The sequence below is a fragment of the Trichechus manatus genome, unplaced genomic scaffold (assembly GCF_000243295.1).
Source record: "Trichechus manatus latirostris isolate Lorelei unplaced genomic scaffold, TriManLat1.0 scaffold00149, whole genome shotgun sequence".
NCBI lineage: Eukaryota > Metazoa > Chordata > Mammalia > Sirenia > Trichechidae > Trichechus > Trichechus manatus.
Window position 1 is genome coordinate 3,480,090 of NW_004444085.1, and position 22,557 is coordinate 3,502,646.

Sequence of the window (22,557 nt, forward strand, 5' to 3'; positions counted from 1 at the left end):
AAGAGCATGGCTGATATCCAGAGTCTGGAGGGCAGGACCAGTGCCTAGATGTATCTCAGAGACCAGAGGGTTATTTTCAAGCCTCAAGAGATAATGTAGTATGTTCTGATGGGTTTTTTACTTGCCTAGTGCCCCTTATTCCTTTTTTCACTCCAAGTTCTCCCATTTGGAAATTTCTACCTTGTGCCTGCTTCACCATTGTACTTTGGAAGCAGGTAACTTGTATTCTAGCTTTCACAGATAAAGAATTTTGCCCTAGGATGGAATTTGGACTTGGGGTTGATTTAAGACTTTTGGGATGAGATGAATGTGTTTTACATGTGGCAAGGACATAAATTTTGGGGGTCCAAAGGGTGGAATGTTATGGATTGAATTGTGTCCTCCCAAAATGTGTGTCAACTTGGCTAGGTCATGATTCCCAGTATTGTGTGGTTGCCCTCCATTTTGTGATCTGATGTAATTTTCCTACGTGTTGTAAATCCTAACTTCTATGATGTTAACAAGACAGGATTAGAGGCAGTTATGTTAATAAGGCAGGACATAATCTACAGGATTAAGTTGTATCTTTAGTCAATCTCTTTTGAGATATAAAAGAATCAAGCAGAGAGGAGAGGGACCTCATTACCCCCAAGCAAGAAGAGCCAGGAGTGGAACTCATCATTTGGACCCAGGGTCCCTGAGTTCAGCAGCTCCTAGACAAGGGGACGATTGATGACAAGGACCTTCTCCCACAGCTGACAGACAGAAAAAGTCTTCCCCTGGAGCTGGTGTCCTGAAATCAGACGTCTAGCCTCCTAGACAGTGAGAGAATAAATTTGTTTGTTAAAGTCATCCACTTGTAGTATTTCTGTTATAGCAGCACTAGATAACTAAGACAACGCTCCACAGAACTTTGTTCATCAATTTGTTATAGCACGTTTCATGCTCTGTGCCCATGTAATTCACATTGTGTGCACAACAAAATGGAAGTGTCAAGGCCAGCAATTGCAACTTCTGTTGTCGTTGCTGTCCAGTCGATTCCAATTCAGGGTGATTCATGTGTTATAGAGTAATACATCTGCTTCCATTAAGACAACAGCCAAGAAAACCCTATGGAGCAGTTCTACTCTGCACACATGGGTTCACAATGAGTCAGAATCAACTTATTAAAAACAACACAGTATCGAATACCACATTTTATGCAAATAATGTGTGCATTATACTTTTTTGCCAACTGTGCAATTCCCTTTGGCATTATTTTCTTAGGTGCGCTATGCATGTTACATGTGCGGGTGCATTATTTTACATGGGTGCGTTATTTGCAAAACACATGGTACTTTTTTTGGGAAAAAATGGACATTTTCTAAAATCCTTACTTTCTCCATAATTGAATTAGATCAATTTCTGTCACATATTTCCACAATGGATATAACTTTTATGACCCAAATTTACCAGAAGACTCAATTAGATGGAATCTAGGGAGAAAATGAAATTGGCTATCTTCTGTTTGTGAGGAAAAACCTTACGGTGAATCCAGATCCCAAGATATATAACCAGGGAGGAGCTGGAGGAGCTCTTGGAAAAGGCTGCCAGGGGCGAGGAGATGGTCACCCTGTGTTTAGAACCATTGTAAAGGATTTTCTGTTCAAGTGATGGCATCATTTACATTATGTCTCCCCATATGTTGAGCCTGATGAAATACACAGACTGAAAATATGTGGGTAAATAATGTTCAAAGTAAGGTCTCCATTCCAAACCACAAGATTGCTGTTCTTAGGTGCTGTCAAGTTGGTTTTGACTCATAGTGACCCTATGTACAACTGAACGAAACACTGCCTGGTCCTGTGCCATCCTCACAATCCTTCTTAGGTTTGAGTCCAATCCGTCTTACTGAGGGTCTTCTTTTTCATGACTCTACCAAGCGTGATGTCTTTCTCCAGGGACTGGTATCTCCTGATAACATGTCAAAAATATGTGAGATTAAGACTAGCCATTCTTGCTTTCAAGGAAAACTGTGACTGTATTTCTTCCCAGAGACTTGTTTGTTCTGGCAGTGAATGGTATATTCAATATTCTTCACCAACACTGTAACTCAAAGGCATGAATTCTTCTTTGATCTTACCTACACCAGCATTCGCATTCATTGTCCAGCTTTCACATGCATATGAGTCGATTAAAATATCATGGCTTGGGTCAGGCGCACCTTAGACCTCAAAGTGGTATCTTTGCTTTTGAACACTTTAAAGAGGTCTTTTGCAGCAGATTTCTCCAATGCAATACGTTCTTTGATTTCCTGACTGCTGCTTCCATGGGCACTGATTGTGGATCCAAGTAAAACGAAATTCTTGACAACTTCCATCTTTTCTCCCTTTATCATGATGTTGCTTATTGGTCCAGTTGTGAGGATTTTTGTTTTATGTTGAGGTGTAATCCATACTTAAGGTTGTAGTCTTTGATCTTCATCAGTAAGTGCTTCAAGTCCTCTTCATTTTCAGCAAGCAAGGTTGTGTCATCTACATATCGCAGGTTGTTAATGAGTCTTCCACCAATCCTGATGATACATTCTTCTTCATATAGCTCAGCTTCTCGGATTATTTGCTCAGCATACAGGTAGAATTTAAGTATGGTGAAAGGATGCCACCCTGATGTACACCTTTCTTGATTTTGAACCATGCAGTATCCCCTTGCTCTGTTCGAACAACTGCCTCTTGGTCTATGTACAGGTTCTGCATAAGCACAATTGTTCTGGAATTTCCATTGTTCCCAATGCTATCCATTATTGTTATGATCCACGTAGTCCAATGTCTTTGCACAGTCAATAAAACACAGGTATACACCTTTCTGGTATTCTCTTTCAGCCAAGATCCATCTGATATCAGCAATAACATCCCCTGCTCCACGTCCTCTTCTGAAACCGGCTTGAATTTCTGGCAGTATGTTCTGCTGCAATCACTTTTGAAAGATCTTCAGCAAAATTTTACTTGCATGTGACTTGTTCTATAATTGACCCATTCTGTTGAATCACCTTTCCTTGAAATGGGCACAAATATGGATCTCTTCCAGTTGGTTGGCCAGGTCTTTCAAATTTCTTGGCATAGATGAGTAAGCACCTCCACTGCTGTGTCCATATGCTGAGATATCTCAATTGGTATTCCGTCAATTCCTGGAGCCTTGTTTTTCACCAATGCCTTCAGTGTAGCTTGGACTTCTTCCTACAATACCATCAGTTTTTGATTATATGCTATCTCCTGAAATGATGGAACATCCCCAATTCTTTTTGGTACAGTGACAGTGTATTCCTTTCATCTGCTTTTGATGCTTCCTGCATCATTCAATATTCTGCCCATAGATCCTTCAAAATTTCAACTCAAGGCTTGAATTTTTTCTTCGGTTCTTTCAGCTTGAGAAATACCAAGTGTGTTCTTCCCTTTTGGTTTTCTAACTCCAGGTCTTTGCACATGTCATTAGAATACTTTACTTTGTCTTCTCTAGCTGCCCTTTGAAATCTTCTGTTCAGCTCTTTCACTTCATCTTTTCTTCCATTTGTTTTAGCTACTCTATGTTCAAGCGCAAGTTTGAGAGTCTTTTCTGACATCCATTTTGGTCTTTTCTTTTCTGTTTAATGACCTTTTGCTTTCTTCATATGTGATGTTTCCTTGATGTCTTCCCACAACTTGTCTGGTCTTCGGTCATTAGTGTTCAATGCTTCAAACCTATTCTTGAGATGGTCTCTAAATACAGGTGGGATATACTCAAGGTCATACTTTTGCTCTCATAGACTTGTTCTAATTCTCTTCAGCTTCATCTTGAAGTTGCATATGAGCAATTGATGCTCTGTTCCACAGTCGGCCCCTGGCCTTGTTCTGACTGGTAATATGGAGCTCTTCTATTGTCTCTTTCCACAGATGAAGTCGATTTAATTCCTGTGTTTTCCGTCTGGTGAGGTCCACATGTACAGTCGCCATTTATGTTGAAAAAAGATATTTGCAATGAAGAAGTCGTTGGTCTTACAAAATTCTATCATGCCATCTCCGGTACCACTTGTATCACTAAGGCCTTATTTTCCAACCACGGATCCTTATTTCCAACTTTTGCATTCCAATCACCAGCAATTACCAGTGCATCTTGATTGCATGTTTGATCAATTTCAGACTGCAGAAGTTGGTAAAAATATTCTATTTCCTCATCTTTAGCATTAGTGGTTGGTGCATAAATTTTTTTTATTGTACTGTAGATGTTTAAAGAATAGTTTCTCATTAAACAGTTAGTACACATATTGTTTTATGACAATGGTTAACAACCCCGCAACATGTCAACACTGTCCCTTCTCAACCTTGGGTTCCCTATTACCGGCTTTCCTGTCCCCTCCTGCCTTGTCCCTGGACTGTTGTGCCCCATTAGTCTCGTTTTGTTTTATGGGGCTAATCTTTGGCTGAATGATGAACCTCGGGAGTGACTTCATTACTGAGCTAAAAGGGTGTCCCAGGGCCATACTCTCTGGGTTTCTCCAGTCTCTTTCAGGCCAGTAAGTCTGGTCTTTGTGAGTTAGAATTTTGTTCTACATTTTTCTCCAGCTCTGTCCAGGACCCTCTGTTGTGATCCCTGTCAGTCAGTGGGCACCATCTAGTTGTATTGGACTCAGTCTGGTGGAGGTCGTGGTAGTTGTGGTCCATTAGTCCTTTGGACTAATCTTCCCCTTGTATCTTGTTTTCTTCATTCTCCCTTGCTGCCGAAGGGGTGGACCAGTGGAGTATCTTAGATGGCTGCTCACAGGCTTTTAAGACCCCAGACGCTACTCACCAAGGTAGAATGTAGAACATTTTCTTAATAAAGTGTGTTATGCCAATTGAGCTATATGTTCCCTGAGACCGTGGTCCCCCCAGCCCTCGGTTGGTGCATAAATTTGAATAATAGTCATACTAACTGGTCTTCCTTGTAGGCATATGGATATTATTCTATCACTGGCAGCATTGTGGTTTAGGATAGATCTTGAAATCTTCTTTTTGACGATGAACCCGATTCCATTCCTTTTCAATTTGTCATTCTCACCATAGTAGACCATATGATTGCCTGATTAAAAATGACCAATACCAGTCCATTTCACAAATTCCTAGGATATCGATGTTTGTGTTCCATTTCATTTTTGACTTCCGTTTTTCCTAGATTCATACTCCCTACATTCCATGTTCTGATTATTAATGGATGTTTGCAGCTGTTTCTTCTCATTTTGAGTCATGTCACATCAGCAAATGAAGGCCCCAAAAGCTTGACTCCATCCACATCATTAAGTTCAACTCTACTTTGAGGAGGCAGCTCTTTCACAGTCATATTTTTTGAGTGCCTTCCGACCTGAGGGACTCATCTTCTGGCACTGTATCAGGCAATGTTCCACTGCTATTCAGGTTTTCACTACCCAGTTTTTTCCAAAATAGACTGCCAGGTCCTTGTTACTAGTCTGTCTTGGTCTGGAAGCTCCACTGAATCCTGTCCACCAAGAGTAACTCTGCTGCTATTTGAAGTACTGGTGGGAAAGCTTCCAGTATCACACCACCACACAAGCCACCACAGTATGACAAACTGACAGACATGTGGTGGAACCTATTTCAGGTTAACATAACATGCGTGTTGTGATAGCTAAATTGAAGGATAGTTTTGAAATTCTGTTAATTACTCACATTTAGCTTCAGATTCTACTTTATAGTTTTTCCTAAGTGTTCCCTTATTTTCCTCCGTGTCTTAAGTTTTCAACTGCTTTTCTTGATTGGGGGAACACAGATTTTTCTCCCAAAACCTTCCTTCTGGTGGCTTCAGTATCCCTCAGCCTTTCCCTTTAAGAATCTCTGAGGTTTTAGAGTGAGCTGTCTCACTGAAATGTTGCCTGCAAAATCTTGCAAAAGATGTACATAAACAAAATCTGCTTCTAAATCTCTCCCTGGTATTCTCTCCTCTGAAGTTAAGGAAAAAGGCCAGACATGGGGCAAAAGAGCTTCCCTGGGACACAGCTGTCCGGGCGGGGTGATGGCAAAGAGGCAGCCTGTATACCTGAACATCATTCCTGTACAATTAATTTCTTAACCACCTCTTTCTCCATCCCAGACCCTGAGGAGTTTTCATGGTGACCTGACAACTCTGCCCATTCCAGAGTGTAGCCGGAGGCTCATAGTTACCAGTGCTCTTTGTGTGACCTCTCTGCCGTGTTGAACATTTGTCATTGAAGAATTTCCCCCTTTAGATACATGTGCTACACAATGACACATGAAAAAAAAAAAAAGCTAGTTCTAATTGGTTAAGGAAGTCTCAGGAAAATATTATCACCCAGTGAGTTAAATAATTATTATTGCTGCTTTTGTTTTTACATTAGGTAGTACTGACTTACAAAAAGTATATGCCTGTAGGTGCACAAATATAATTTAAAAATTAAACTGTGTAATTTCCTTCAAGGTACAGCGAGAGGTGAATCTTTTTATTGGAATCTTGTTGTAGTTACAGTCATCAAAATGTTTAGTATCCATTTCACAAAATCTATAACTCAATCTTCCTTACGGAAAATGTCATATAACAAAAACTTGAATAATCAGAAAACTTGAGAAAGACCTATTTTAATTCATTGATTTTCTGATTAAATCTTGACTGAGAAAACCATTTTTATTTCAATGCTTATTAAATTCTTTGCTTTCTAACGGTAACTGATAATCAGGTCACTTTCTTGAGGGAAAAAAAAAAATCAGATGAAAATTAATTCTTTGAGCATTTCATGTCCTGCAGGTGTCTTTATTTCAATTTCCAAAATCTGAATACAGTCTGCAGATTAGACAACAGAACTGTATCAATGTTGATTTCCTGATTTCAATTATTATAGTATGGTTATGTAAGAAAATGTACTCGTTTTTAGGAGATATGAACTATTTACAGGTGAAGGCACATTGCGCCAGCAGCTAGTAACACAGAGCCTTTTCAAAAAATTTTAACAGTATTCCAAAACTCTAAGCTAATGGATAAATGAATAGTGCTATAAAATGGGTTTTTTCAGAGAAAATTTGATCAACAGCATTAGCTCTAGAAGAAGTAGAAAACCTGAGTTACAAACTACAGAAGAAAGATTTGTTGAAATAGTTACCACACTAAAGGTGTTCCTCGAGGTTGAGGATGCAAGGTAACTTGTTTACCGTGGCATGAGGGTTCTAAAGAGAACACTGGAATTCTGGGAAGTAAAGACAGCAGAAAAAGAAATCACAGAAAGTAGGTACTGGGATGAAGGTACAGAGCTATTATATTTCAGGTGCTGCCCAAGAATGCTGCCAAGTTTACCATGTGGCAAAATTTCCTAAGACTTATGCCCAGCCAGAGAAACAACTCACCAGGTTTCTGGGCACTGGGAGCAGTGGACAGAACTGTGATTGCCTGAGAATCACTTCAGCTCTGGCAGAAGTCTGAAGACTGGGTCTTACCTGTGGTGTAAAAAAATGTCTTGGATGGCTCGCTTAGCCTGGCTTTACAACTTATGAGGCTCACCCATTCCTATTTCAGAACCTATAAATATGCTTCATAAATGGCTGCAGTCTATAAACAATGAGAACTAAAACAAGCCCATTCCACCTCCAAAAGGGCAACATTAAATTTCAAATTAAATAATGTTTTAGTCTGGGGGCCAAGCACTTTATGTATTTTCACTCTTTGTTGATGGTGCCTCCCTCTATACCGCCTTCTGGAAGTCTGAAATTACCTCTGTATTTGCTTTACTTCTCTCCCTGGCCCCAGCCTCCCACCTGGACCTCCCCAAAGATATCAAATCAACATTAAATAGAGAGAATTTTATTAATTCATTCAACAATTGCAAGATACCCTACAGACCTTTTCTCTGGTAAACAGTTCCCCAGAACACCTCTTGGAGTTTGAGTATCTTTTAATATAACCCTTTTCAGCATATGAAAAATCTTACTTTATGTCCCACAAATGCAAAACATTTTAAATGTGACTGTGTACAACAATTATATTTCCAATACAATAGAAGAATGTCAAGCGTACCTTAAAAGTGCACCAGTGTCAGCAGACGGGACTGCCTAAGAGATGCATGCCAGTTTCAGGTTACCACATACAAAGCAACTTAATAGTCGGTTGTTTTGTGGGCATGAAACGATGTTTTAAATATTTAATAGTCTAACACGATAGTTATACCTTACTGTGTTTCAGATACATTTTAGGAAACTGCTTGGGAATTTGAGTTGATATGTACCTCACAATTTTTCAAATTTGAAAATAATAGAAAATAGGCTTCCAAGAGGTGCTTTGGGGAGAGAGAGTGTCTTGTTTTACTGAATACATGTAATTTTCAGCCATGAACAAAGGAAAGAGAAGATGCCCACATTTAACTGCTGTAGTAGTGCCTTAAAGCAAAATTTTATTCCAAATAAAAGTATTTTATGTTTTGGAAACAAAAAAAGAATGTCATTTATTTTTTTCTCTTTTCATTTACCCAAATCGAGTGATTTGTAACTAAGCCAGAAAAAGAAAAAAGAAAAAAAAAAAAAAGAAGTAAATCAAAACTACTTCCTGATATAAATTTATCTGGGATAAAATAGGTGAGGACAGATTTACAATTATATCTTAGACAAAAGCAATAGAAAATAACCTTAGAGAGCATTTGAAATTCTGAGGTTCCAATATACTCATCACCCCCATTCCCTCCCATGTCTACACAGCATGGACCCTGGTAGCCACCTCCCAAAGTCCACAAATGGAGGTTTTCCCATTAAAAAAAGGACAATTCGTGTGTGGGGAAACAAAGGTTCCCCTTGCAGAAGAAGGTAAGGTTTTTTTCCATCAAAAGCAACACAGTTACATCAATAGGTCTTTCCAATACTGTGACTCTGAAGCAATCAAAACTCTATTAAATGCAGAAACCACTATCCACTCAAAATATCTGTAATACTGTGGTGTAACAAAAATTTCTCACTCTGTATAGTTAAAGGTTAACCATGATTTTCAGCAAAGCAACAAGTGATTTACTTATTTTTAGTTTATATTCTTTACTCCAATTTAATGAAATACCAAAGTAAACCAAACAAAAAGCGTGAATGTACTTAACATAACTGAATCATACACTCAAAAATGATTAAAATGGTAACTTTTGTTTCGTATATTTTACTACACACACACACACACACACACACACACACACACACAAATAACAAAATGAATCAAAACAAAACAAAAAACCCCAGAATTCAGCCAAACAACTTCAATCGAAGAGGACACTTATCTCCTGTCCTTTTTACCAGATTTCCTCTTTCCAGAGAGTAAGTGTTTGGGTTTCATATCAAACACATGTCTATCTGCCTCCCCTTTCCTCCCTAAGTGATTCATCTTCTTTTGAGCCTTCTTCATCATAGTCTTGGCTTTTTTCACCATCTGTAAAGGAGGAAGAAACATAAAATACTTTCTCTATTGAAACAAAAATTTCCACCGTGTATTATAATTATCTGATAACAGTCTGTCTTAATGCCCCTCGTCTGTTAAGTTCTATGAAGAAACAGACCCTGATAGTCTTGCTCACTGCTGTTTTCCCTCAGAATCACCACAGTATCCAGAGGAACTCAATGAATACTTGCGTATGAAGACTACATGAAAATTGTATCCAGGACAGGTCGTACACCTAGAAAGACTAGATGCATTTTAGACCTGGAAGATTAAAATGTATCTGTTCTAAATCCCTCTTACCCAAACTAAGACACTGAGACTCAGGCCCGTGAAAATTTACTACTCACATCTGATTAACAAGTGGCAAAGTCAATATCAAAAACAGATTTCTAGATAGAAATGGTATTAAATGGAAAGCTTAAGCTTCAAAGCCAGACAGGCCATGACTTTAGGTAAGCCAATCATTTCTTATAAATGGGTATATTAATACTTATACCCCTTAAGGTTGTTATGAAAATGAACTAATATTTTTAAATGCCTAGAACATCATACACACTCAAGAAATTCCTCTCCTCCCCTTCAAGTCCAATGGTCTTTTTCCATTATACGCCTTCAGTTTAATCCCCATTTACAAAAAAAAAAAAAAGACTGCTTCCTAGTTTACATATATACTTTCTCAGGTAGCTGAATTTTTAAATGCTGAAACTACCAGTTGTTTTTTAAAATAAAGTTACAGCAAAAGAGACTTTATTGTGCTTCGCAAATACTGTGTTTTTAATTTTTTTTTAACAAACTGAAGGTCTGTGGCAACCCCGTGTCAAGCCAGTCTATCGGTGCCTTTTTTCCAACACCATGTGCTAACTTCATGTCTCTGTGTTACATTTTGCTAATTCTTGCAATATTTCAAACTTCTTCATTGTTATAACTGTTATGGTCATCTGTGATCACTGATCTTTGATGTTACTATTTTAACTGTTTTGGGGCATCACAACTGCATCCATAAAAGACAGTGAACTTCATTGATAAATGTGTGTTCTGACTGCTCCATGGACCGGCAGTTCCCCCATTTCTCTTCCTCTCCTTAGGCTTCCCTATTCCCTGAGACATGACTGTTATGGATTGAACTGTGTCCCCCCAAAATGTGAGTCTACTTGGCTAGGTTATCATTCCCAGTACTGTGTGGTTGTCCTCCAGTCTGTGATCTGATGTGTTGTAAATACTAAACTCTATGTTAATGAGGCAGGATTACAAGTAGTTAGGTTAATGAGGCAGAAAACAATCTAGAGGATCAGATTGTGAGTCAATTTTTTTGAAATATAAAAGAAGCCAGCAGAAAGGAGAGGGACCTCATTACCACCAAGCAAGAGCCAGGAGCGGAGCACATCCTTTGGACTTGGGGTCCTAGTGCTGAGAAGCTCCTAGACCAGGGAAAGACTGAAGACAAGGACCTTCCCCCAAAGCCAAAAGAGAAAGCCTTCCCCTGGAGATGGCACCCCGAATTCGGACTTCTAGCCTCCTAGACTGTGAGAGAATACATTTCTGTTTGTTAAAGCCATCCACTTGTGGTACTTATGTTACAGCAGCACTAGATAACTAAGACAATGACAATATGAAATTAGGCCAATTAATAACCCTACAATGGCCTCTAAGCGTCCAAGTGAAAGGAAGAGTCGCACGTTCCTCACTTTGAATTAAGTTAGAAATGATTAAGCTTAGTAAGGGAGGCATGTTGAAAGGTGGGACAGTCCGAAAGCTACACCTCTTGCACCAAACAGTTAGCCAAGTTGTGAACGCAAAGGAAAGTTCTTGAACGAAATTAAAAGTGTTACTCCAGAGGTCCCTCTTACAACAAAGACCCAAAAAAACAAGTGATCGATTATATATGACAATCTAGGAGCCCTGAACACCAAAGGCAAAGTTTAGGAATCAGACTCAGTGGCAGGGGAGGGAGAAACGGTTCAGAAGAAGTGAGGAGTTGCCAGACCAGACCTGGCGGAAACCAGCACCCTGCAGGCCGGAATGGCTGGCGTGTGCGGTGAGGCTAGCAGTGGCGTTTGGGACATGTTTTCCACATCAGGAGAAACAGCTGTGGAGAGTCTACTCAAGTCTCCAGAACTAGTGAAAAGTAAGTACACGTGTCTAACCTTACCACGTGGATCAAAAAACATCTCATTTAGGAAGAGCCTCTCTCCCATTTACCTGCTCCCTCCCCAACTCTGCAACAGTCCAGGCCGGCTTCAGGTCCAGGCCAAAGCCCAGGCCGGCTTCAGCGACTGCCACTCCCCTTGGGCCAGAAGTAGGACTCGTCAAGTGCCCTAAGCCATTCTCCCGGCCTTGGACAGGGAACAAATTAACAAGCAGGAAAAATAATCTACCATCTCGCCTAAGCCAAGAAGTCAGGGCAGGCACAGCTCCTTTGCCTAGGCACAGTCATAAGCGGTCCATGGACTCTGAATGCCTTTCACCCCTGCACAGACCTGTGTGGGCTCATATCAACAGTGGAGGCCCTCATTAGCACAATACAACAGGGTATATATCTGAAGCCTAACTTCCTGTATCAGCTATATGGTGGAATGGCAGGTTCGTGACATTTGACACTGCTCTGCCCATTAACCAAGGTCCTCACCTACCCACATCAGAGGCCTGAGGACTGGCGGCTCCACCCACGCCACCTAGCCACCTACGAGAGGGGTCCAAGAACAAGTGGTGCCTCCCGGTCCTTACAGCCAACAGCACTGGGTGCCCATAGTCCGGCTGCAAACCCACGCACTCTAGGGAACAGGGACACGCTTTCCTCCCAGACACTCAGGGGCAGCCGTCAGCCCCCTGCCTTGCTCAGCATGTAACCCCCTACTGCAGCCAGATATTTGTGCCTACTCCAATCACCCCTGCCCATCTAGGACTGTAGGTGAGAGGCTTTACCACACACTTGGTGACCGACTATCTGGACACCTGAGCTGAAACCATAAAAGAAAAGTAAACGGACTCCTGGGCTCACATACCTAGTAACAGATCTAACTACCTGGTGACAGGACATCAGTGCTTCAAAGGCACCAACAATCAAACTAGCTCACACGAGCAGCCTATTTGGGCATATCAAAACAAAATAAAACAAGAAGGTAGGACACAATAACCAAACATAAAATAAATAAATAACTTAATGATGGCTCAGCGACAACAGTCAATATCAAATCACATAAAAAGGCAGACCATGATGGCTTCAGCAAGCTCCCAAAACAAAGAATTAAGAAATCTTCTAGAGGAAGAGAACTTCTTGGAATTAACAGAGGTAGAATACAAAAGATTAACATACAGAACTCTTCAGAAGATCAGGCAAAATGCAGAACAAGCCAAGTAACAAACAGACAAAGCAACAGAGGAATTTAAGATTACAGAAGAGCACAATGACAAATCAAACAGGCTGCAAGAATACACAGAGAGGCAGCAAACAAATTCAGAAGACTAACAATAAAATTTCACAACTAGACAACTCAGTAAAAGTCATAGGAGCAGAATTGAGACAATGGAAGTTAGAATTAGTGAGACTGAAGATAAAGCACTTGATGCCAACTTATTTGAGGAAAAATCATATAAAAGGATTAAAAAAAATGAAGAAACCCTAAGAATTATGTGGGACTCTATCGAATAACCTGCAAGTGACTGCAGTACCAGAATGGGGGAGATAACAAAAAATACAGAGAGAACTGATGAAGATTTGCTGGCAGAAAACTTCCCTGATATCGTGAAAGATATCTATCCAATGCCCATCGAACCCCACAAAAGGTAGATCCCAAAAGAAAGTCACCAAGACATATGCTGATCAAACTTGCCAAAACCAAAGATAAAGAGAGAATTTTAAGAGCAGCCAGGGAGAAACAAAAAGTCATCTACAAAGGAGAGTCAATAAGACTAACCTCAGACTACTCAGCAGAACCATGAAGGCAAGAAGGCAATGGGATGACATATATAAAACCTTGAAGGAAAAAAATTGCCAGCCAAGAATTATATATCCAGCAAAACTGTCTTGCAAATATGATGGCGAAATTAGGGCATTTCCAGACAAACAAAAGTTTAGGGAATTTACAAAAACCAAATCAAAATTACAAGAAACACTAAGTCCTCTGGTTAGAAAATCAGTAACATCAGATAACAACCCAAGACTAGACATAGGACAGAGCAACCAGATCAACCCAAATAGGAAAGTTACAAAAATAAATCAAAGTTAAAACACTGAGAACAGGGAAACAGAGACGTCAATATGTAAAAGATGACAATGTTAAAACAAAAAAGAGGGACTAAAAGATGTGGTCATAGATCTTTCACATGGAGAGGAAGTCAAGGCAATATAAAGAAATAAAAGATTGGTTTAAACTTAGAAAAATAGGGGTAAACATTATGGCAACCACAAAGGAAACTAACAATCCTACACATCAAAATAAAAAAAACATAAAAACTCAGCAAATACAAAATCAAGAAATACGAAAAAGATGAAAAGAAAATACATTTAAAAAAACCCTCAGCACAGAAAATTAAGTGGAGCAAAGAAACTGTCAACAACACATAAAAAAAGGCATCAAAATGACAGCACTAAACTCATCTATCAATAATTACACTGAATGTAAATGGACTAAATGCACCAATGAAGAGAGAGTGGCAGAATGGATTAAAAAACCCAATTCATCTATATGCTGCCTACAAGAGATGCACCTTGGACTTAAAGACACAAACTAAAACTCAAAGGAAGGAAAAAAAATCAAGCAAACAATCTAAAAAGAGCAGGAGTGGCAATATTAATCTCTGACAAAATTTTAAAGTAAAATCCATCACAAAGGACACTATATAATGATTAAAGAGTCAATACACCAGGAGGACATAACCATAATAAATATTGACACACCTAACAACAGGGCTCCAAAATACATAAACTCTAATGGCATTGAAAAGAGAGAGAGACAGCTCCACAATAATAGTAGACTTCAACACACCACTTTCAGTGAAGGACAGAAAATCCAGAAAGAAGCTCAATAAAGACATGGAAGATCTAAATGCCACAATCAACCAACCTGATCTCATAGACATGTATTGAATACTCTACCTAACAGCAGCCAAGTCTACTTTCTTTTCCAACGCACATGGAACGTTATCCAGAATAGATCACATATTAGAACATAAAGCAAGCCTAACAGAATCCAAAGCATTGAAATATTACAAAGCATTTCTTCTGACCATAAAAGTGCTACTCCAGTGAACACATGAATGATTAGAAAGCGAAACAGCCTTACTGCTGACATGGGAGAAAATTTCAGTGGTCTAGACAGAATATCAAACCAGTCACAACATTCCCTTAAACCAAAGCTTAATCCAGAGCCAGACCCTTTCCTCAATTCTGTGAAGGCTGAGAGAGGTGAGGAAGCTGCAGAAGAAAAGTCTGAAGCTAGCAGAAGTTGGTTCATGAGGTTTAAGGAAAGAAGCTATCCCCATAACATGAAAGTGCAAGGTGAAGCAGCAAGTGCTGATATAGAAGGTGCAGCAGGTTATCCAGAAGATCTAGCTAAGATAACAGATGAAGGTGGCTACATTAAACAATAGATTTTCAATGTAGACGTAACAGCCTTTTATTAAAGCTTCAAAGAACAGGCTGACTCTCTTGTTAGAGACTAATGCAGCTGGTGACTTTAAGTTGAAGCCAATGCTCATTTACGATTCCGAAAATGCTATGGCCTTTAAGAACTATGCTAAATCTACCCTGGTGGCACACTGGTTTAAGAGCTACAGCTGCTAACCAAAAGGTCAGCAGTTCAAACGTACCAGCTGCTCCTTGGAAATCCTATGGGGCAGTTCTACTCTGTCCTATAGGGTCGCTATGAGTCAGAATCAACTCAGCGGCAATGGATTTGGTTTGTTTTCTTTGTGCTCTATAAAAGGAACAACAAAGCCTGGATGACAGCACATCTGTTTACAACAATGGTTTACTGAATATTTTAAGCCTACTGTGCAGACCTACTGCTCCGAAAAAAAGACTCCTTTCAAAATATTACTGCTCACTGACAATGCACCTGGTCACACAAGAGCTCTGATGAAGATGTACGAGGAGATTAATGTTTTCATGCCTGCTAACACAACATCCATTTTGCAGCCCAGGGATAAAGAAGTAATTCAGACTTTCAAGTTTACTGTTAAAGAAACCCATTTCATAAGGCTATAGCTGCCATACATAGATAGTGATTCCTCTGATGGACCTGGGCATAGTAAACTGAAAACATTCTGGAAAGGATTCACCATTCTAGATGTCATTAAGAACATCCATGATTCACGGGAGGAGGTCAAAATATCAACATGTTGGAAGACGTTGATTCCAACCCTCATGGATGACTTTGAGGGGTTCAAGCCTTCAGTGGAGGAAGTAACTGCACATGTGGTGGAAAGAGCAAGAGAACTAGAATTAGAAGTAGAGCCTGAATTGCTGCAATGTTATGATAAAACTTCAACGGATGAGGAGTTGCTTCTTATGGATTAGCAAAGGAAGTGGTGTCTTGTGATGGATCTACTCTCAGTGAAGATTCTGTGCACATTGTTGAAATGACAACAAAGGATTTAGAATATTACATAAACTTAGTTGATAAAGCGGCAGCAGAGTTTGACGAGACTGACTTCAATTCTGAAAGAAGTTCTGTAGGTACATGCTATCAAACAGCATCGAACGCTACAGAGAGATCATTCATGAACAAGAGTCAATCAATGAGGTAAACTTCACTGTTGTCCTATGGTAAGAAATTGTCACAGCTACCCAGCCTTCAGCAACCACCACCTAAATCAGTCAGCAGCCATTAACACTGAGGCAAGATCCTCTACCAGCAAAAAGATTACGACTCACTGAAGGCTCAAATGAGTTAGCATTTTTCGCAATAAAGTATTTTTTAATTAAGGTACGTACGTTGTTTTTTTAGACATAATGCTACTGCACACTTAATACACTATAGTATAAACATAACTTTTACATGCACTAGAAGATCAAAAAATTCGTATGACTCACTTTATTGGGATAATCACTTTATTGCTGTGGTCTGGAATCAAACCCACAGTATCTCCAAGGTATGCCTGTACACCTAAAACTTCTTTCCAAAAAGACACTACAAATGATTACATGACAGTCACCCAAACTATTTGGAGGGGAAAATATCCCACAATAATGGGAAGACAAGTAGGATTGTCTCAAAAGAGCTGACCAAAAAGGCTCAGAAATCTTCCCGATTTCTTTTCCTGGCAATGGGCTTGCTGGAATTGAGGGCCCACGGTCTGAAGTGCCCAGTTGTATTTATCCCTGCATTATAAGGCCACTCTTCTGTTTACCCCTCCAAAAATGAACAGCCTACCTGCTGGGCAAAGGCATATGGAGCACCTAACGGGGCCCTGGCTCAAGCACACCTCCAAAGGATGCCAAGAAAATGGGGGAAGAAGTGTACCTGCTAACCTCTCTGCCTGCTCCAAATGACAAATGCTGGCATTTGCCCTGAGCCCTTTGTGTAAGTGGGGTGTGACTGATTACTTTTGTGTGATCTTTCTAGCCAAGATCTTGTAACTCCCATCCAGGTGATTGGATAAGACTGTGTGATAAGGTAATTGTGGCCCACCAAGGGCATTGGTCAGTTTTGCCTTAAAAGAGAGCCAATTCCAGAGCAGAGAGGAAGATCCTACACCACCCAAGGAAGAATAGCAGAGAGCGCGTCCTTTGGACCCGGGATCCCTGCGCTGAGAAGCTCCTGGAAGCAGGAGACAGAGAGAGAGACAGTAAGCTGCAACCCTGAAGATGGTGAGAAGCAGTGGCAGGAGAGGCCCAGCAGCAGGAGATGGCACAGTGGACTTCCTGGCCCACAGAGAGAAAAAGCTGAGTGCCTTTGGGGAGCGGCTTAGGGCCAAGGAGAGGTGTGCCTGCGAGAACAGTTGGGAAGAGGCTGTCCTGATGGAAGAACTGTATCCTGAGTGTTCTTGAGACTGAATGGTAACTGTTACTTCCCTAATAAACTCCATAATCGTGGGTATGGTCTGTGAGTGCTATGTGGCCATTGCAATAAATTATTGAAACCAGCAGAGAAGTAGAGAACTGTGTGAGGGGCAGTGGGTGTCAGAATTAGTAAAGATGGTGGAGAGAGGAGGCTTGTCTGGCCTCCACCTCATGGGAGTCAGCCTTGTGCAACTGATTTTGGTTCTCCTTCCCCTTGTGGGGTTGAGGTCAGATACTGCCCCCAAGCCGTTTTCATGGGAAGAAAAAACAGAGGGTTTATTATTATTACCATCACTTCTTACAGACACTAACCTTGACATCCCGAAGACCAGAAACATCACGCGGTGTTCGAGAGCAACTGCGACTCCGGGCCAAAGAAGAGCATGGAGAAGAATCTTCCCACTTTCTTTTCCTAGTAACACTTCGAGATTTTCTTGCCTGGACTGCATAGTGGGCCTGAAAATTATGAAAGGCAAAGTCAGTCTAGAGCTTCAGGGCCTCAGCCTTGCTTCCAGACTTAGAGATAAAATAAAACGACTTCACCAACAAGAAGGACAGTGCAGAATTTGTAGAACCATTATCAGATAAATTAAAGATTTTTAAGATACACATAATTAATTTTTAGTTAACTACTGGTCAAATGTTCTTTTTCACTTAATATGGGCTGCTTTATGTTACAAAGCTAATTTGAACTGTTTTTAAAATTTTACCCATTTAAAAATTTTTTGTTACACTAAATCATTAAATTAGTATCAAAATTTGTATTTCAGACAAAAATTCCTTAATCTTGCTAATCCTTGGTTACCTTACCTGTAAAATAAGGATAAAACTACTCCAAAAAATAAGTAGGCAGTAAGCAAAACACTTATAAACAATAAAAAATTAGAAGCCATATATATATATAACAACTCCGTGCAAGCAAAGATGAAGGCAAATAGGTACATACAAAAATTGCTTACTAAAATACAAATTAACCTATTCCTTTTGGAAAGGAATCTAATACAATGTTATGCTCTGAGTTTGGTAATCCACTTCTGGTCATCTGTTTTTAGGAAATAATCGAGTATGAAAAATTCTTTTATGCAAAAATGTACATGCTCTGGCATAATTCACAACAGCAGATGCCTTCTAGTCTTTAGGGTCACAGGAACACAGTTTTTAACTATTTAGAGCCTAAGTCCCTCACGTTGAGTCGGTAATACCTCCTACTTTCTATTTATTTGATAAACTAAAATTAATTAAAACACTATGTAACTTTAGTCACCAAGAAAAGCTTAAAATCAAAGTCACAGTTCAAATACAGAAATTATGTATGATAACATAAATTCAGCTGTTTGTTCTCTTTGATAGTCTATTCCAGTTTATATTTTCTCCCCGATACTAATTTTTAAATTTTCTTATATATTTCTTACAAGCTATCTTAAATTCTGTAAGATAGCAAATATAAGAATTTTTAAATTTCAAATAATCTAAAAGTTCCAAAATAAAGAAGATAAAACTTTTTTTACTCAATTAAAAATGTTAAATTGAATAAATTTACCCTAAAACAAAAAACTATGCATACCATAATGAAAAAAAAGTCAATGTAATATGTGCAGGCAGAGCCTTGGTGACGCAGTTGTTAAGGGTGTGGCTGCTAACCAAAAGGTCGGTAGTTCAAATCCAACAGCCGCTCCTTGGAAACCCTATGGGGTGGTTCTACTCTGTCCTACAGTGTTCACTGTAAGTCAGAATTGACTCGATGGCAACGAATATGGTTTTTTTTTAATATGCGCAGAGTAAGAGCATAAATATAATTTTTTGGTATTTTCCAAATGTTCCATTAACAGGGACATAGAAAATAATATACATAATAAAACATCAACAGAACATTTTTAAAAAGAAAAAGTACTGAGGTGTTCTCACATAATTGGCAACATTAACTAAAATGGAAAACTAAAGTAGAAGACAGGGAAACCTTCCACATGACCATGGAGGATTTATTTTGGTAATTAAAGACTTTGGAATGTGCAAAATCTCCCTAAATATTTTCACAAATTGTGAACAATAACAAGAACTGAGTTTTGAAAGGAAATCCTGGTGGCATAGTGGTTAAGAGCTACGGCTGCTAACCAAAAGGTCAGCAGTTCAAATCCACCAGGAGCTCCTTGGAAACTCTATGGTGCAGTTCTACTCTGTCCTATAGGGTTGCTGTGAGTCGGAAATGACTTGAGTTATGAAAATTCCATCCTTCCACATCAACAGTGTAACTAATATATTTAAGACGTTAAATCTTACTTATTTAATGAGCTGCTCGTCATCTATTTCAATGCAAATCAAGATCCCATACCAATAAATCTCTTCACTAGAAATACTGAAAGATCTCATTTCTTTTTCTGGTATTTTTTTAAATCAACTTCATATTCCCAGATTTCTAAAAACCCAGCTTTCTTTATTAACAAAGCCGTATCCAACTACATACACATCTAAAACCATCCCTTACACACTTACACTGTCTTTATCATCCATGTCAACACCAAGACTTCGCATCTCATTCTCCAAAACTTTCCGCTGAACCTGAAAAGAAAAAATATTTACCTTAAACAAAACTAGTTTGATAGTATGTTAGAAAAAATTTCAAAGGAAAACATACTTTAATGATAATCTAAGACATACTTTTTTTAGAAATTGTTATTTTTTACTTGGGCTCATTTTCATGTTTTTGCAAAGTTCAAAGTGATTCATTAGATCACATGAAAACTAACATTTACAGAGCAATTATTATATGTGAGACACAACATATACTTGTGTCCGTTTACTGTTCACAACAACCCTGGGGCATGAATCATTACTCTCTCCATCGTAGGGATGACATCACCAAAGACAGACTCCAGAGCTCTAATATCTCTCTTGTCCCAAACACTTACTTAGCACCCCTAAGAGGAATATAAAAATGTCCAAATCTGTTCATAACCTGTCTTTTGCCATCATGTGAACATGTTATTGTTGGGTGCCATCAAGTCAATCTGCTCCATAGGGTTTTCTTAGCTGTAACCTTTATGGGAACAGATCGCCAGGTCTTTCTCCTATAGAGCTGCTGGGTGGGTTTGAACTGCCAATCTTTTGGTTAGTAGCCAAGTGCTTAACTGTTTGTGCCACCATGGCTCCTTTATACAGAAACAGTATTTTCAAATATATGAATATCCATCCAGAGGTTTCTAGAATTTCAAGTTATCTTCTTTCCTTTCTCCTTATGTCTTAGCTGCCCAGCACCACTGTCTTCCTCTTTCTTTGGGGGAACTGCTCCTCTCTTAACTCTCCATTCCAGGTGGTTTAGGACCCTGCCCTGGTCACAGGGCTGGCACATGACCTAGGCCTGTAGAAACACAGAACCCACCTGCCACCCCGACAGGAATATGGAGTAGAAGAGAAAGATGCCCAAACAAATGTTTGGGAGGCAAAGATTTCCTAACGAGGACACAGAAAGTATAAAGTATAAAAGAAAATTTTTATAAATTGGACCTCATCAAAATAAAAATATTCTGATTTTTTAAAGGACAGTGTTAAGAAAAGGAAAGTCAGACTGGGAAAATTATTAGGAAAAAGGGTTTATCTGATAAAAAGTAACTTTTATCTAAATGTGTAATTTTAGAATACTAAAAATTCAGTTTAAAAAATGGGCAAAAGATTTGAACACTTTACCTAAGAGGATACACTGAGGCAAATAAGTACATGAAACAAGGATAATCATTATTCACTAGTGGAATGCAAGTTAAAACTACAATTAAAATGACTGACAATACCAAGGATCTGGAGGATCTGGAGCAACTAGAATCTCTGCTAGTGGGAACTGCCGTGGAATGCAAAATGGTAGAGACATTTGGGAAAGATAGTTTGGCAGTGTCTTATAAAGTTAAATATACACTTATCCTATTATCCAGCAATCCTTTTGAGTATTTTCCCAAGGAAAATAAAAACCGTATTTCTACACAAATGCTTATTATCAGATTTAAGAATCAAACCAACTTGCTAGTCCATATATACTAACTAAACAAAGTACATATATATATTATGGCCACAAATGGACTGAAAAGTTTTGTATAGCAATGATTACACAGGAATCCAAAACACAAAGAAATCGATCATGTGACTTTGAAAAAACACAAAAACTTGCCCTCTTAGCAGTTCGAGGCATTCTGGGTCCCTGTGTATTCTTTTCTTTTGATTGAAGAATTTTCAATTTCTTTTTTTCTCTAATTTGTTTGGCCAACTGTCGGATTTCCATCATTTCCTCATCTTCACTTTCAGAGTCACTGTCATACTCTCCAGCAGCTGTTCTTAGTTCTTCTTCTTTTTCTAGCTCTTGTAATTTCTTTTAAAAAAAGATAATTACACAAAATTAGAAAAAAAAAACTCATAAATAAATGTAGGAATGTTTAATTAGGAACTATGTTTTCCCTAAATCTTGGACGACACAATGAATACCATGGTCCAGAGCTCCATCTGGGCCTCATGTATGTGCTGGAGCTGTTATCTCAAAGCAAATGGACTTTGTGAAGACAATGAAGACCACACAATTACTGACAGGTAATTGTGAATTGCTCTGTGCCATTTCTTTTTCTTCTTTAGCAACAATTACTCTAAACATTAAGGTTTAAAACACCCAGACATCACCTTCCTCATTCCTCAAAACTCCCAACAATAAGTAACAGGAAATAAGCTCACATTCTGAAAGAATTAAAAATATATACACTACAATCTTGTATTACAATATCCCAATGATCTATCCTAATATAATGTCATCCCAATACAATCTCTCTGTCTACACAGTTAATAAAATAAAAAACAAATTGAAGACCAATTAAGGCAAAGACACTGCATATAAAAATTAGACGACAGGGACAAGGACATTTCAGAAGTGGAATAAATAGGAACAGAAGAGAGTAAAGGAGGCTTAATAATGTTTATTCCTTGAGTACCTAAAAATATCATGATGCTATCACCCAGATCAATTTCTACAACAGAAACTGCATTTGGAATGTAGGGTGTGAAGAACCTGTAGAGAAAATAAGACTGAAAACTTAAATTAAGGGGGACGTTTGGGAACCGAGGAGTAGAAGAAGGAGGAAATGCAGACAGCAAATATTTTATGAAGTATTTTTTCCAACAATTTGATTGAG

The 22,557-nt window shown here is 38.9% G+C and overlaps 1 protein-coding gene and 1 pseudogene across 3 annotated transcripts in view; one reads left to right on the forward strand and one right to left on the reverse strand.

The window, feature by feature from the left end:
• The window catches only part of LOC111822276 (isopentenyl-diphosphate delta-isomerase 2-like), a 32,983-nt pseudogene extending 31,279 nt beyond the window's left edge, over positions 1-1,704 (forward strand).
• A 3,973-nt stretch (positions 1,705-5,677) lies between these two features.
• GTPBP4 (GTP binding protein 4) overlaps positions 5,678-22,557 on the reverse strand; it is a 44,722-nt gene continuing 27,842 nt past the window's right edge. For all 3 annotated transcript variants that reach the window (XM_023740151.1, XM_004385881.2, XM_023740152.1), the window contains 4 exons: positions 21,552-21,749; positions 19,889-19,954; positions 17,711-17,854; positions 5,678-9,387 (listed from right to left, as the gene is read on the reverse strand). In XM_023740151.1, the coding sequence (XP_023595919.1) occupies positions 9,235-9,387; positions 17,711-17,854; positions 19,889-19,954; positions 21,552-21,749 (561 nt within the window). In that variant the 3' untranslated portion in view covers positions 5,678-9,234. The remainder of the gene's footprint in view (positions 9,388-17,710; positions 17,855-19,888; positions 19,955-21,551; positions 21,750-22,557) is intronic.